General features: G+C 47.9%; 1 protein-coding gene across 13 annotated transcripts in view; it reads left to right on the forward strand.

Moving 5' to 3' along the window:
• Positions 1-15,188, forward strand: part of LOC106731829 (protocadherin gamma-C5-like) — a 237,111-nt gene that overhangs the window by 84,043 nt on the left and 137,880 nt on the right. Inside the window, exon 1 of one of the 13 annotated variants that reach the window (XM_089769592.1) lies at positions 337-3,810. The exons of 11 other annotated variants lie outside the window; for them this stretch is intronic. In XM_089769592.1, coding sequence (XP_089625718.1) covers positions 1,384-3,810 — 2,427 coding nt within the window. In that variant the 5' untranslated portion in view covers positions 337-1,383. Of the gene's footprint in view, positions 1-336; positions 3,811-6,412; positions 9,220-15,188 lie in introns of those variants that run through there. One more of the 13 variants, XM_089769585.1, reaches the window with a different exon arrangement.

Raw genomic sequence — 15,188 nt, forward strand, 5'->3', positions numbered from 1 at the left:
AATCTCCATTTGCCTTGAGGTTTCTCTAACCACCGTCCGCAGAAAGAGCCACTCTTGCTTTCCCAGATTATTAAACGGTTCAAATACACTGACCCGTCAGCAGCCGTGTGATATTAACGCTCCTGTATCAATATGGGCGGGTTTAAAGAGAGGCGAAGGCGGGCAGGAATTTGTTCAGGAGAGTTTTCTTCTTTTCTTTGTAACAATTTGATGCATTCTAGGAGCAGGAAATATTAACGATTCAATTAATAATGTATAAATTAATCCCATCCTGTCATTTGGAACCACAGCGCCGCAACGTTAACCTTGTGCTAAAAGCCACCTACTATTAGAGTGGTTCCTTTGCTTATGGCCGTTGGCCACGGTTACCTCTTATATAGTTTTCCCCTGTGCTTAATGACTTAGGTTCATGTAACATAACAGCTCTTCCAGGCAAGTATGAGGTGTACCTGCCTTTTATACACAGATGCTGATCTTCATCCGCGCTTTCCGGCGCTACTGCAATTCAAATACAAATAAATACAAGGGAAACATAACATGTATTTTTAAAGGGGGTGCAGTTGTTTGTTGGAAGGAAGGCTCCGTTTACAGGAGTTTTAACAAACTCCGAGTAACCTTTTTCACAGAGGCTTCATTCTCCTCTGTTGCGCATGTATTGTGCTTACTTATTTAGTGTCGTGTTCTTGACCTTGACAATCGTGCGCTCGCTTTGAAAGGAAGTAACGTTTTCAGGCCAAGTTTGCTCTTATTTGCGTCATTTAAATACCAAGGAAACTCACCGGACCGCAATCTGGCCTTTTCCACAGAAAGAGATCAGAAAGGATTTTATTTTTTGAGGTAGTTCTCAAGAGAAATTACTTTGTTGTGCCAGCGCCTGATTCTGGGCAGGGAAATTTTGCAAAAATAAAAAAATTCAGACTGCTTTTTTTAAAGCCACTTTTGCGAGAGAACATGAGAACTGCGACCAGAAAACCGACAACCTGGTGACCCATAACAGTCAGCTGGCCTAAATTCTTCGTTCGTTCTACCTCAGGGTGGACCAATGAATGCAAAGGTTCCGACGCATTTCCATCACCCTCTCTGAACCTGCCTCCAGGCTTTGATATTATCGTTCGAGCTGAAGTTCTCCAGCAGAGACTCACGGTGTCGCTGTTGGCCAACGCCGTGAGGCGCTAAAGTCGGAAATCCTTTGGAGCGGGCTGCTGTGGGATTGCTCCGTCACACGGTGCAGCACAGAGACAAAAGCGCATATAGCCTCGCTCCATCGGGACTCGGGTGTACAATTGGAGTGAAACATGGATTTCATTTTATTTTTATCGCTGGTGAGATGTACAGTACAGGCGGGATTTTAACCACAGAATCTGAACGGAGTAAAAGAGCCAGATGGAATCCAGACAAGCACAGAACGGCTGGACACTAACTCGGCAAGTACTGCTGTTTCCTTTCTTATTCCCTTTGTTCTGCCGCGCGGCCCCGGCTCAGACTCGCTACTCGATCCCCGAGGAAATGGCCAAAGGCTCCCTCGTGGGGAACCTCGCCCAGGATCTGGGGCTGGAGCTGAGGGAGCTGCCTCTGCGGAGGCTCCGTGTCAGTTCGGAACAGCAGCACTTCAGTGTGAATGGGGAGAACGGGGACTTGTCTGTGAATGGCCGCATAGACCGGGAGGAGATCTGCGGGAAGACTCCGCTTTGTGTGCTGACGCTGGAAACGGTGGTGGAAAACCCTCTGAACGTTTACATCGTGAATGTAGCGATCCAGGACATTAATGATAACGCCCCGCGGTTCGTGAAGAGTGAAATTGATCTAGAAATCAGTGAATCCGCACTTCCGGGTGCGCGATTTAGACTGGAATCTGCCCAAGACCCGGATTTGGGGAGCAATTCGCTGCAGAATTACCAACTCAGTAAAAACCCGTCTTTTACTCTGTCAGTGAAGGAGAGCCCGGATGGAAAAAAACAAGCAGAATTAGTCTTGGGAAAGTCTTTGGATCGAGAGGAGGAAAGTTCATACGAACTGATCCTGACAGCGCTGGATGGGGGAGATCCAGTCAGATCTGGGACAGCGCAGATTAGGATTAAAATTTCTGACGCCAATGACAATCCCCCAGTATTCACTGAACAGATCTACAAAGTCAGCCTGAGGGAAAATCTGCCAAAGGGTTCCCTAGTGCTTCAGGTGAAAGCGAGTGACAAAGACGAAGGTGTAAATGGCTATGTAACCTACTCTTTCGATAGCGTTCCGGAAAATACCCGCAAATTCTTCCATTTAAACCCTGAAAACGGAGAAATAATAAATACAGCTATTCTGGATTTTGAAGAGACAAATGAATACACCATGGAATTGGAAGCTAAGGATGGGGGCGGGATGACCGATCACTGCAAAGTATATATAGAAATTCTGGATGAAAACGACAACGCCCCGGAAGTGACGATTTTATCACTATCCAGTCCTATTCCGGAAGACTCAATGCCCGGAACAGTGATAGCTTTGATCAAAGCTCGTGACCCAGATGCCAGAGAAAATGGAGAACTCAGTTGCCATATTCAACACAATTTACCTTTTACAATAATATCGTCTTCCAGTAGCTACTACAAGCTGGTGACTGACAGCCCCCTGGACAGGGAGCGGGCCCCGGAGTACAACATCACAATCACGGCCACAGACAAGGGCTCCCCCCCGCTCTCCACCCAGAAAACCATCCTCTTGCAGATCTCGGATGTCAATGACAACGCCCCCGTCTTCGAGAAACCTTCCTACAGCGCCTACGTGCCCGAGAACAACCCCTCGGGGGCCTCCATTTTGAGCGTCAAAGCCTCAGACCGGGATCTGGACGGCAACGCCCGGGTCACTTACTCCATCCTGCGCAGCAGCATCCAGGAGCTGCCTGTCTCCTCCTACGTGTCCATCAACTCCCAGACCGGAACGCTGTACGCGCAGCGCTCCTTCGACTACGAGCAGTTCCGGGCGTTCGAGCTGCAAGTGAAGGCCCAAGATGGCGGGTCGCCGGCTCTGAGCAGCAACGTCACCGTCAGCGTGTTTATCCTGGATCGGAACGACAACGCCCCTCGCATCCTGTATCCCTTGCTCGGGCCCGAGGGCTCGGCAGTGTTCGAGATGGTCCCTCGCTCTGCCGAGGCGGGTTATCTGGTGACGAAGGTGGTGGCGGTGGATGCGGACTCGGGACACAACGCCTGGCTCTCCTACCATGTGCTGCAGGCCACGGAGCCGGCGCTCTTCCGACTGGGGCTGCACAGCGGGGAGATCCGGACCGCGCGCGCCTTTGCGGACAGAGATGCGGTAAAGCACCGGCTGGTCGCCCTGGTGAAGGACAACGGGCAGCCGCCTCTCTCCGCCACCGTGACTCTGAGCCTGGTGTTCGCCGAGAACTTCCAAGAGGCTCTTCCGGAAATGAGCGACCGGTCGGCTGAGTCGGCGCCGCAGTCTGATTTGCAGTTCTACTTGGTGTTGGCCTTGGCCTTGGTCTCGTTTCTGTTTCTGCTTTCAGTGATAGCGGTGATAGCCATGAGAGTTCGAAGTTCAAACAACTCCCCTTTTCTGCAGTATGCCAGGCCGGCTCTGTATTCCAATGATGATCCGAGATTCCCGCCAGACTACAAGGAAGGGACCTTGCCCTATTCCTATAACTTGTGCTTGGCTACAGACTGCGGGGAAAATGGATTTAATTTGCTTAAAGGTAGCGAGCAGAACTTTACCTCTGAGAATATCCTGGGCAATGACACCTCTGGGATTTTACTTTTGGGTAATTCTGGTTCTGAAGCACGAAAATGTGGATCGGAAACTCTTCTCAAGGTGAGATTTTTTTCCTCAATGCATCCATTGATTTACTTATTCCTCTCTTTCGCTCTCATCTGTTTTCCCCCTGTTAATATTTTTACCGGTTTCAAAATCATGACATTCCGAACATCAAAGAATTTCTGTGTTCTTCAGTACCTCAGTTGTAATCTTTATTCCATGGAACACCCCCGATTTCTGCCAAAATTCTACGATGCGATGCTGCTTAGTCCTTTCTTATACCCTGTATGGCGCTAAGGAGACTGGAAAATGTTATTATACTTTGTGAAAACGAATGGGCAGAGTAATACAATTGAGAATAATTGGTGTAATGACAATTCTGTGATTCTAATTTTAAGCAGGAATTCTGGTTAAAGGATTCAAAATTTGACACTGAAAGGATTCTACGGTTAAGCTGTTTGATGTATTGAAGGTGAAGTCTACACTTTGTTTTTTCTAAAATTAGCACATTATCGTATGATGTTTATGAAATTTAGATTAGTTGATATTGAGATTTTCAGGAGAAAAAAATCCTCTCTTTTTTCTGAGTTAGCTTGTGTGTAATTTCTGTAATAGGTGTTTCATGTTTTGATAGCAAGAGATTGTTGGCTCCTGCTGCTTAGTGTCAGACTTGTAGAAGAAGAAATCTTCTCTTTCTCTTCCGATTCATATCTTGTCCATATGTGTCCAGTATCAGACCGCCTTCCAATAGTGCATTAAGTTCCTATCCCCTCTTTCTCATCGCCTTTCCATAGGAAAAAATTGTGTGTATAGTGTTGGTCAAAGTTTTGATTTTGACTGAAGTGTAATGAAGCACCAATGAGCTAAGTTTCCCAATAATAATTTACCTTCCTGGGATTGATGGCATCCTTACCATGAGGCGAACTGAGGCTGCCGGCTCAGGTACCAAACTGTGGGTTGGGAGTGGTGGTGAGGGTGCCACTAGGCCCTAGAGTGTAAACAAATTGTGTCTGCTGCTGGTGCATATGTATTTTCTGTGCTCTAGATGCACAGAGATGGTGGAGTGCTGTGCTGGAGAAACTAGTGCACATAACAGGCAGGCAGGAGAAAAGGGGGCATGGGGACGTCATTTGAGCTCCCCACCTCAGCTTCCAAATCTTGTGGGCCAGCCCTGGCTGTAACTATATTCCCATTTGCTTAATACAATCTTTTAATGAGATACTTCAGACATTTAAGGAGCTATTTATTCAAAGAATTATTAAATTAGTTATTTTCCATTCCATTTCAGAAAGTGTTAACATCCTTAATATCAAGGAACATCAATATCATTTCAAGCGAAAGAATGAAATGCCAAATTTCATAATTTTTGAACCGTCACATAAATTTACTATGATTTCTGAAGGTTTACGGTCTATTAATTTGTAAAGCTTTGTAAAAAAACTAATTAATTTGGACCTATCTAAATTAATTAAAACTCGCATTTCCTCCAGCACAAAAGTTATGGAATTTAAAGAGAAATGATGAGGAAAGGACGGAATATGCTCACATCTTCATGGGGAGCCTACAACAGTCCACAATACACCCATACAGATTTCTTTTTATTCCTCGAATTCAGTGCCCTCTTAATGTCCTTCCCTCAGTGCATCACCCTTTCAAGGTGAACAGCTAATTAGCACGCAGAAAAGAAAACCAAGAAGGAGCAAACATTGGGAGTACCATTTCTCTTTGGTTAGAATGTAAAAGGTGTTAATTTGAAAGAGACTGTCAGCTGTCCCCATTATACACAAGTATATACCTCAGACATTTTGTACTTGTGGGTTGAAAACAACAGGTGTGATGTAGTGTGGGTACCTTGCTGGTTGCTAGGCTTGGGTGGTGAGTGACCACTACTGGCTGCTGGCTGCAGTATGGCCCAGCAGGGCAGGGGATGAGTCATTATGCAAGGGGGCTTCAAACCTGTCTGAAGAGTTATCTCCCAGGGAGCAGAACAATGGGAAGAAGGGGAGTGGAGCCCTGGCTGGGGGCAGGGCTGGAAGTGAATTAGTTAGGTTTCTGGCTGGTTTCATGGAGGAGACAGCCTAGGGAAAGGGGATGGAATTTAGGGGCCCAGTCTCCCCCATCTCAAGGGGGGATGAGGCATCCTAGGCCTGCCCTGAAACCAGATTACATCTGTGCTGTGCTGTATCCTGGAGAATCAATAAACTCCCTCTTTTCTACTGGCTGGTGGAGTCTGTCCTGCCATTACAGGGGGGAAGGAGAGGGGGAAAACCCCAACGGGCCGACACAACAGGGTTTATTGATGAGATGGAAATACAATATTACAGCTACAAATATCCCTTACCGTTCAAACATAACGTCCGAGTGAGATCATGGTTCTTCAAATCTCTGTTTGAAGGGGAGTAATCTACAGGAAGTGTGTAAACATACATGGTATTTTCATGTTTATAAATTTTTCTGAGTCCCTAGCATAGACCCCCCAAATAACCTTGCTTTCTTGTGAGGAATACAAGTGAGATTTCTCTCGCTACTTACAAGCCTAAATGGCACATCAGTGTTTGACTGGCTCCGTGATCTTTATTGTGAATGGACAAGGAACCGACCGCCTCACTACAACCTAAAGGAAATACAGACGTCACTCAGTAACGCTACAGAAGTGGGCTGTTCCCACGAAAGCTCATGATGCCATCTACATGTTCACTTAGTCTTTAGGGTGCTGCGGGACTATTCGTGGGGTTTAAAGTGTTAATAGCGCTGGAGCGTTGAACTGAGATTAAAAGGCAGCTTTTAAAGGACTGTCTGCAGTAATTGGTTGAGACTCTGAGCGCCGCTGTTGACCTATCAGGCAGAGAATCGCGCTGAGCGATCCAGCCCGTCACGCCGAGCCGAGCGCTGAGCTCAGACTCCTTGAGAGGAATGGGCAAGGGACGTGGCTGCGGGGGGTTCTATAAAGCAACACTGCTTACAACATCAGTGGCTGTGGACGCAGAGGACTCCAGTGAGGGGAAATACGTGGCCGGGGATCCGAGCGCCTGTCACCGGAGAGCGATGGCGGATACACCAAGGAGCCGCGGCCGCACACAGAGAGCCCAGTTCTACTTTATACTGGCTACGGTTTGGGAGGCGGTGTCTGGGCACATTCGCTACTCGATTCCCGAGGAAATGCAGAAAGGCTCCGTTGTGGGGGACGTGGCAAAGGGGATGGGGCTGGACTCGGAGCGGCTCTCGGAGCGCGCGGTCCGCCTTGTTTCCGGAGGTAGGACGCAGTACTTCGCTCTGAATGCGGAGAGCGGCCATTTGATCACCGCGGAGCGCATAGACAGGGAGCGGATCTGCGGCCGGGCCGAGACGTGTCTCTTGCAATGTGAGATTCTGGTTGAGGATAAAGTGAAGCTGTTCGCAGTGGAAGTGGAAATCACGGACATTAATGACAACGCCCCCAGCTTCCCGGCGAAGGAGCTGGAGTTAAAAATCAGTGAGATTACAGCTGTGGGGACTCGGATCTCCCTGCCGGAGGCGCAGGATCCGGATGTGGGAATTAACTCCATCCAGAACTACCGACTGAGCGACAGCGCGCACTTTTCCCTGGCTGTGCAGGCCGGATCGGATGGTGCTAAGTATGCGGAGCTGGTGCTGGAAAAGGCTCTGGACCGGGAAACGCGGCCTGTCCACGTATTAACTCTCACAGCAGCCGACGGCGGAGACCCAGTGAGAGCCGCCACTGCTCACATCCGCGTTGTGGTTGGTGACATTAATGACAACGCCCCGGTCTTCACTCAGCCGCTCTATAACGTGAGTGTTTTGGAAAACGCGCCTCGCGGGTCCCTGGTTCTCACGGTAAACGCCACGGACCGCGATGAGGGACCGAATTCCGAGGTGACCTTTTCGTTCAGAAAAATTACAGACAAGGCCGCTCAGATATTCCAGCTTGAGCCTAGGACAGGAGAAATATCGACGAGAGGCGACCTGGACCACGAGGAGGCTGCGGCATTTGAAATGGAAGTGGAGGCCAAGGATATCGGAGCCCTCTCGGCCAGGTGCAAAGTGCTGGTAACGGTGCTCGATGTGAACGATAATTCCCCGGCGATTGCAATCACTTCCCTGCTCGGCCCGGTGCCTGAAGACGCACCCCCCGGCACAGTCATCTCACTGCTACATGTCCAGGACGGAGACTCCGGCCCGAATGGAGAGGTCACGTGCTCCATCGCAGCCAATCTGCCGTTCCGCTTGCAGAAGACATTGGACAATTACTACAGCTTGGTGACTGACAGAGCCCTGGACCGGGAGCGGGTCTCGGGTTACAATGTGACGGTCACAGCCACAGACCGCGGGACTCCCCCGTTATCCTCCACCACAAGCATCTCAGTGCAACTTTCGGACATAAACGACAACGCGCCCGTCTTCAGCCAGACATCCTACACTGTGTCCATCCCCGAGAACAACCCCAGCGGGGCCTCCGTGTGCTCCGTGAGGGCCACTGACCGCGACTGGGGGGAGAACGCCCGAGTGACTTACTCTCTGCTGGAGGGCGAGGGCCGTGAAGCTCCGCTCTCCTCCGCGGTCTCCATTAACTCGGAGACCGGGGCTGTGTACGCGCTGCGCTCCTTCGACTACGAGCAGCTGCGGGAGCTTCGGTTCCGGGTGCAGGCTCGGGACGGGGGGTCCCCGCCGCTCCGCAGCAATGTCTCCGTCAGGCTCTTGGTGCTGGACCAGAATGACAACAGCCCGCACATCCTGCACCCCGCCTCCCCCAGCGATGGCTCCACGGGAGTGGAGCTGGCCCCTCGCTCCTCCGAGCCGGGCTACCTGGTCACCAAGGTGGTGGCGGTGGATGCGGACTCCGGGCAGAACGCCTGGCTCTCCTACCAGCTGCTGAAGGCCACGGAGCCGGGGCTCTTCTCGGTCGGAGTCCACAGCGGCGAGGTGCGGACAGCGCGCTACTTTGTGGACAGGGACGGCCTGAAGCAGAGCCTGGTGGTGCTGGTGAAGGACAACGGGCAGCCCCCTCTCTCGGCCACCGTCACTGTCACGGTGGCGGTGGCTGACAGCATCCCCGAGCTCCTGTCGGACCTGAGCAGCCTCTCGGCTCCCGCGCAGCCGCAGTCCGGCCTCACCTTGTACCTGGTGATCGCGGTGGCGTCCGTGTCCTGCGTCTTCCTCACCTTCGTCATAGCGCTGGTGGCCCTGCGGCTCCGGCGGTGGCGCGAGTCGCAGCTGTTGGACTCCTCGAGTGGGACTTTCAGCGGAGTTCCCGTCTCGCACTTCGTGGGCATCGATGGGGTCAGAGCGTTTCTCCACTCCTACTCCCAGGAGGCGTCGCTCAGCGCGGGCTCCGGGAAGAGCCAGTTCAACTTCCCCCAGTCAAACTATGCAAACACTCTGACCAGCGAGCAGACGTGTGAGGTAAAGGATCCTTTCCTAATGGCCGAGGAGTTAAACGTTAGTAACGCGGATCAGTCCTCCATTCAGGTGAGCTGATAGAAGATGTGGGGTTTTGTGTTAGTTTTTCGTGTTTAAGATTAATCTTCCGCTGTCTGTTCGATTAGTTGAAAAGCGAGGATGAGAGACCTGAATTATTGAGGTTAGTGGGAATTTAGCTTTTGACTTCCATTAGCATAGGACCAAGCTCTCTGTGGCTGAGAGAATGTAGTGCACTTGCTTGTTCTGGGGGAGGAGGGTATTTTGGTGTGTTGGGGACTGGTGATATGTACACAGTTGGTTTGGAAATGGCACAAACGTCTTCTCCCCTTTTTAGTTTTCAATGAAATTATTCCAGATTGAACTTTTGCTTTAAGACACGATACCTTTTTCAGAGTTCTTCCGACTCAGCATGGGAAGTTACAAATGCACAGACATTTCTGACTGTGAAAAATACTAAGTTTAGTGAAAGGCAAGTTGGTGAGACATAGAAGAGCTTCGAACCCTCCCTTACTTCAATGGGGGGGAAAATCTCTCAGGGTTAATATAATCCCGCTGTCATATGACTTCAGTTTTTATTATTTTAGGTAGAACAACTGTAGTACAGAATTAAACTGAGTAATTCATCTAAGGGTCTGTCAAGTTGTCTGCACTATTGCTTTTCTTGTTTCCAGTAATTTGGCGTTTGCAAGTTGGGTGTTGTGGATGCAGATTTAAGCATCAGATTTTATTGTCATTGTTTTTATTTTCATGACGTACATGTTTTGACACGTGTTTTTAACTTTTACGAAGGACAATTTTTTTCGGTATTTATATAGAGGAACTGACTCAGTTGACCAAATATCTTGACATTTTGTACCTCTAATAAATGCTTGTCTCTAGAATCCTATTGAAGGAGAAGAAAAGTAAAAGACCTAATGTTCTGTTTTATTTCTAATCAGTTCTACAGATGTAGGTACATTTATATATATTTACATGTAGGAAATTTTCAATTCAAAATGACAAATTAACTTCATGTATAGCATGTTGTAGGCTTTTTGTCCAACAGTATTAGAGAGACAAGGAGAGTGAGCCATTAACTTTTGTTGGTGAGAGAGACAAGTTTTACTCTGGGAAATAAGCTCAGAGCATCACAGCTAAATATCAGGTGGATCACACTGTAGATAACACATCTTTCAAGGCCCAGGTCAAGGTGAAGGGGCAAGTGAACATCTCTTCAGTCAAATGGAGAAAAGGGGGGGAAATACTGTCCTGCCCTCTTAGAATGTAAAATCCCCTTTAATCAGTTAACCAGTTAAACATTAGGTTTAAGTGGTTAACAAGGGAAATGAGGTCCTGGTGGGGAAGTGCTTCAGCTCATTTGGAGGATCCCCCAGCCTCTGGGGCTGCCCGCTCTGCCAGCCCGTGCTGGGTTGAGGCTCCCAGTCCCTCACGGATTCCTGTGGTGTGTTTGGCCTGGCAGGGCTGGAGCAGCCTTCTGCCCTTGGCAGGCAGCCGGCAGGGGGCTGCTCTGGGGCACCAGTTAACCATTACCAGGTAAGCATCAGCCAGGTTAACCGGTTACCGGTTCCCATCCTTATCCCCCACCCCATTCTTAGGCGGGGACAGTCATCCAGACAGAGTCTTGGTGGACAGATACTGACAGATGGACTGCACTGTGACATAGTGGGGGTACTTGCTGGGCTGTGGTGACCCCTGCTGTCTGGAGCAAGACCCAGCAGGGAAAACCTCACTATGCAAAGGTAGTGCCAAACTTGTTGAACCAGTGGCCAGACACCCCCCCATGGAGAGGAACAAAGGAAGGTGTAATGCTGCCCTGACTGGGGGGCAGGGCTGGAAGGGAATTTAGTTAGTTACTGTCGGAGAGCATGGAGGAGAGCCTAGGGGAAGGGGCTGGAGTTTAGGGGCCCAGTCTCCCCCATCTCAAGGGGGGCTGAGGCATCCTAGCCCAGCTCTGTGACCAGATTCCATCTGTGCTGTGCTGTATCCTGGAGAGACAATAAACTTCCTCTATTCCACCGGCTGGTGCAGTCTGTTTGTGCCATTTCGGGGTGCAGGAGACGGGGGACCCCCAACGCGCCGTCACATGCACACACACAGAGAAGGTGCACTCATACACACCCAGGACATACACATGCAGGGCCGCACAGAATTTTTGATACAGCCAGAAACTATTTGCTTTCCATTTTCTGTTGTGCACAAATTTAGGTACATTTGAATCCCAAGTACGTAGTGAAATGTCATAGAAAAGTGTTACCGCCTGGATTTCATAATGCTCTACAATGAATAGATCTTAATATCATTTTCACCCTCACCTAACTTTTAGTTTCACATTTACTCATCTCACTCATGGAGAATTATGAAAGTAGCATAAATTGTTTATAATAAAATCCTAAATAATAGGTTAAATTTCTATAAAGGTCCATCCTATTTTAGTTGTGTGTGTCTTACAATTTCACCTTTTTAGGTTTAGTGAAATTCATTAAAGTTTATATAATGGCTTTATCATTTATTTATTTATCTGAGAAAAATTATCAAACATTTCTTTAATGTTTACTTAAGGAAAAACATATGTTTGATATCTCACAGATATAATGAATGGGTCTTCAGCTGAAATGCTGGTGTCTGCGGTAGTGCTGTGAACTGTGATGAATTCACAAAAACAAATGTATCAATGGCATATATACTTTACATCTGGTGATATCTTCTAATGAAGGTATTTACAATGAATAATTTCAACATTCCATATCTCATATTTGGAACTCGTCTGGGACACTTAATTTTGTCTCTATGGCAGTGTCTTTTTGGGACATGGATTCCTTTTCAATTATGGAATTACATGTGTGGTCTTATTCAGGAATTACCTTACAGCTTTTGATTGTAGTTTATGTCAATAGGAACAATATGTGAATAAGAACATCATCATATACCTCACATTATAGTTTACATAGTGCCTTCTACCCAGGGACCTCAAAGTGTGTTTCAGATGAAAATTGTTTAATTAAGTTTCTCAAAAACTGAGCCAGAAGGAGAATACATAATTTACATATAGGCAGATGAGAAAGCTAAAACACAGAGAGTGCAATTAAGCTTTTCAATCTTGTAAATGCATAGACCTGTACTGGAGTGTTATATGAGGGGCCTCATTTCATATGTACTCAATTCCACAAATCCTAATGACATCTGCAGGAGCCAGCACATGGTGTCCCGGCATCACTTATTGATATTTTTAAACATCTTTCCAAATGTCACACTGTCAAACTGCTGGGAATGGATGAAAAGCACTGCAGTGCTTGGGTTCCAAAAGGTAATACAAGCTGCTGTAATAGGCACACTCTTTAGGTCCTTTAGCAATAAGTAACTGGAGCTCCCCTGCCTATGCTTAGAAATTCTGACGTCTCCAAACTCCAAGCAGCATAGAGATCTAATTTGTCTTTGTCTGGGATTTTTATTCTCTTTCTCTCAGGGTATGTCTACACTACCCCACTAGTTCGAACTAGCGGGGTAATGTATGCATACCGAACTTGCTAATGAAGCCCGGGATTTGAATTTCCCGGGCTTCATTAGCATAAAGCCGGCGCCGCCATTTTTAAAAGCTGGCTAGTGCGAACCCCGTGCCGCGCGGCTAGTTCGAACTAGCGGGGTAGTGTAGACATACCCTCAGAGATGAAGCTGATGGGATGATTTCAGGCTCATATCTCCTTTTTATGGGGGAATGGGGAGAAGAGATTAATTAATAAATTCTTTGTTGTTTTACAATGGTTCATTTGGTTTCAATGCTCCTTCTTATGAGCAGGACTTAACACCTTCTGTAGTAAGTCAGCATTACATTAGGTAATGACAGGCAACTGGTTTTACTGTTATATATGCTCTGGATTCTATAATTTCCACTCTAGTTTAGCCAACGAAGTGGCTTTTGCCCATAAGCCTCATGATATAATGTATTTGTTAATCTCTGTGAAGGGGCTCACCATCTCAAGAGTGCCCTTTAGTGGCTGTGGGTGTGTCTGCAACTTCTCCTCCCCTTGGGCTTTCCTGGTTGGTCACCTGAGAGCAGACTTCTTATCCCCCTTTTGTAGATGTTGGGGAATTGTAGGGACTCAGGCCAATTCATGTCTCTGGGTCCCAGCCTAAGGACCCTATAAATAGCAGTTGACTCCTAAGTATCACAATGGTCCACTACTATTTCACTCTCTGGGCCACTTCCCCAAGAAGCTGCTCTGTCCAGATCTCTCTCGGGCTTTGAGGTCAAGTTCTCCCCACAGCTGTCCAGGGTTCTGCAAATTGTTGTAGTCTGTCAACATTAGCTGCTGGACTTGGGTTTCAGCCAGGTCTGAATTCCAGCTCACACTCGGAGCTGTCCAAAGTGCTGCTGTTCTCCCAGTCAATCGCTACATCTGATTGGGTTCAGCTCCAGCGAGGTACTGCCAAGCCCTAGCCTATCAGCTTCTTTGATATCAGCTTGCTGAATCCTGATTGGCTGCAGCAGAAGCAGTCATTCTAGTCTGCCCGAAGGACCTCTTTTATGCTCTTCTCTCTGGGGCCTGGTGTGGGAAAGCCTTCCAGCAGGGATGTTTGGGTCTAGTCCACCCCATCACAATCTCTGGTGCCACAGAGCTACTCATTGTTTTCATAGTCACAGAGGTTTACATTGAAAACACTCAATGTAACCTTAACATGTGGAGTAAAGACGTTATAAGTGAGATTAGTACGTGCATCCGAGGACCATTTAATAAAATCTAAACACTTAATACATTCGTCCAAATTTAAATCTAATGGTTGCCTTAGGGACAGTCACGTGCTCTGTCCTGACAAAGATTATAAGTCACTAGATGAAATGCTTTGATGTGAGGCATTTGCCATGGATTCAGACAACTAACTAAAGAAATTTATTAAAGACCTATAATATGTCACTTCACCTACTGACATTTTTTAAGAATAATTTTATGTCAGTATTTTCACAGTTTCATGAAATGTTTCATAGTTGGAGTACCTAATATTTCTCTTGATAACTGTTTGTTTTATTTATAAGAAAACGTTATTTTTGGTAACTGACTTGGATTAAAATTATTGAATGGATACAGGAAAAAAGGAAAATTTCTTACTTTTAGTTATCTCGTATTTGTTATACTCTCTCTCTTAGTCCCTTCTCATTAGAACATCTCTGTCATACTTCACACTTATGTTGCCTTCCATCCAATCATATTAAAGGGCCTGATCCAAAAACCTATTGTATTCAGGGGAATTCTCATTTTATTAATTTCAGTGGGCATTAGGTCGGGCTCAGAGTAACTACAAACAGTGATAAATTAGTCTCACAACAATCCTGTGAGTTAGGAAAGTTACATTATTCTGAAATTAACTGTGAGAAAGCTCAGGCACAGAAAGGTTTCGACCAACGTTTTCAAATATGCGCTAGGAATGTGAGCCAATACTTAGGCCAAAGGGCTTCCTATTCTAGTTGCTGGGGGCTCACAGACCCCCCCCCCTCGAGAGTGAGTGGCAGCTGAAGTTGTCCAGTGTCTCTGAAAATCAAGCTATTTATTTAATCTCCTCGGAATGGAATTTGGAACCTAACAGGTCGCGGACCCTCCACCTGCCGGGCCCGAGGAGTCGAGAGCAGCTGCCGACCATGTTCCGGTTCCTCGGGAAATGGAGGGTCAGTGGCTGCCTACAGCTTCCCAGCTGGGAAATCGGCACTCGAGCCCTCGAGCCCCCGCCCCAGGCCAGGCGGGAAGCTGGAATCAGCGCGGCCCCTCCAGCTGCAGTGGGCAGGGGTCCTGCGAGACAGGGACTCGGGGCCGGAGATGTTCTCATGTCCCACCAGGAACCGGGACCCGAGCTTCGCAGCCTGGCTTCCGGGTTGGCCGGGGCGGGACCCTGAGAGAGGAAACGGGAGGGGAAAGGCGGAGTTCCCTGTCTCTGTCTTTTAGGCAGACTCCTCCCCTGTCTGGAGTTTTATGTCGGAGCTGGGGAGAGATCCCAGTTTCTCAAGAGAGAAATCCTGGCACAGCTGCACT

This window comes from Pelodiscus sinensis, chromosome 16 (genome assembly GCF_052426305.1).
Source record: "Pelodiscus sinensis isolate ZL-2025 chromosome 16, ASM5242630v1, whole genome shotgun sequence".
Classification (NCBI taxonomy): Eukaryota; Metazoa; Chordata; order Testudines; family Trionychidae; genus Pelodiscus; species Pelodiscus sinensis.